General features: G+C 57.1%; 1 protein-coding gene across 1 annotated transcript; it reads left to right on the forward strand.

Annotated features, from left to right (window-relative positions):
- Positions 1 to 4: 4 nt before the first annotated feature.
- LOC123178261 (alpha-humulene 10-hydroxylase-like) lies at positions 5 to 676 on the forward strand (the record flags this gene model as incomplete). The annotated part of the gene is made up of 1 exon (XM_044591429.1): positions 5 to 676. A coding segment is annotated over one exon (519 nt), but the record flags the coding sequence as incomplete, so codon positions are not given.
- Positions 677 to 1,091: the final 415 nt, after the last annotated feature.

Below are 1,091 nucleotides of genomic sequence, written 5' to 3' on the forward strand. Positions count from 1 at the left end.
GGTGCGATCCGCCCTGGCCGGGGAGAGCCGCGTCCGAGAGGAGGCCCTGCCGGACCTGCACTACCTGCGTCTCGTGCTCAAGGAGACGCTCCGGCTGCACCCGGCGGCGCCGCTGCTGCTCCCGCGGGAGTGCCCCGAGTCCCGACATGTCCTCGGCTACACCGTGCCCAAGGGCGCCATGGTGCTCGTCAACGCGTGGGCCATCGGCCGGGACGCGGCGACCTGGGGCGCCGACGCCGAGGAGTTCAGGCCGGAGAGGTTCGAAGAGGAGGCGGCGCTGGACTTCAAGGGAACCAACTTCAAGTTCGTGCCGTTCGGCGCCGGCCGGAGGATGTGCCCTGGGATCGCCTTTGGCCTTGCGGTCGTGGAGCTCGCACTGGCCAGCTTCCTCTTCCATTTCGACTGGGAGCTCCCCGCCGGTGGGCTGCACATGGAGGAGCAGCTCGGGGTCACGGCCAGGAGGAAGGGCGACCTCTGGCTGCATGCCACAGTTCGGGTGCCTGTGCCTGCACTTGCTCTATAGACATCAGCAGGTTATTACTGAATTGTCGTGCTTCGGCCGTGGAAAATTAGTCACCAAGGAAATAAGTTGGTTATATTCCACAATTGTGTGCCTGCTCCTGGCCCATAGATATTCCATCGTGTATTTGTCTTGTACTTGTACTTGTCATTTTATTTTGACCATGTGCATTTACCACCGAGAAAATCAAGCACACTAGTTTGTCTAAACCTATCATTTGCTAGGCCAATGACTTCTCCTGAGCCAGCAACGTCTGCCTGGGCAAGTGGTGAAGACAACACACGATGACTTCGGCTTGGTTGTGCTCGTTGAGCAACGGATGGATGAGAATCCTTGGTTCAACCTTGGATGCCCTCAAATTGGTCAAACCCTCAAAATAACTGTTTTTTTGAGGGTTGAGGCCTAAACTTGGTGCGGAACAGAACCCTCAAACCCTTTAACCCTCAACATTTTTTGAAGGCTGCACCCTCATTTCCCCACTGGACCTGCACTAGTGCAGATTGAGAGGCAAAACTGAAGGTGCCCACATTTCAGTCAACGCACGCACGCGGGTGGGAATTTTCCCCCAACT

Source organism: Triticum aestivum, unplaced genomic scaffold (genome assembly GCF_018294505.1).
Source record: "Triticum aestivum cultivar Chinese Spring unplaced genomic scaffold, IWGSC CS RefSeq v2.1 scaffold183316, whole genome shotgun sequence".
Taxonomy (NCBI): domain Eukaryota; kingdom Viridiplantae; phylum Streptophyta; class Magnoliopsida; order Poales; family Poaceae; genus Triticum; species Triticum aestivum.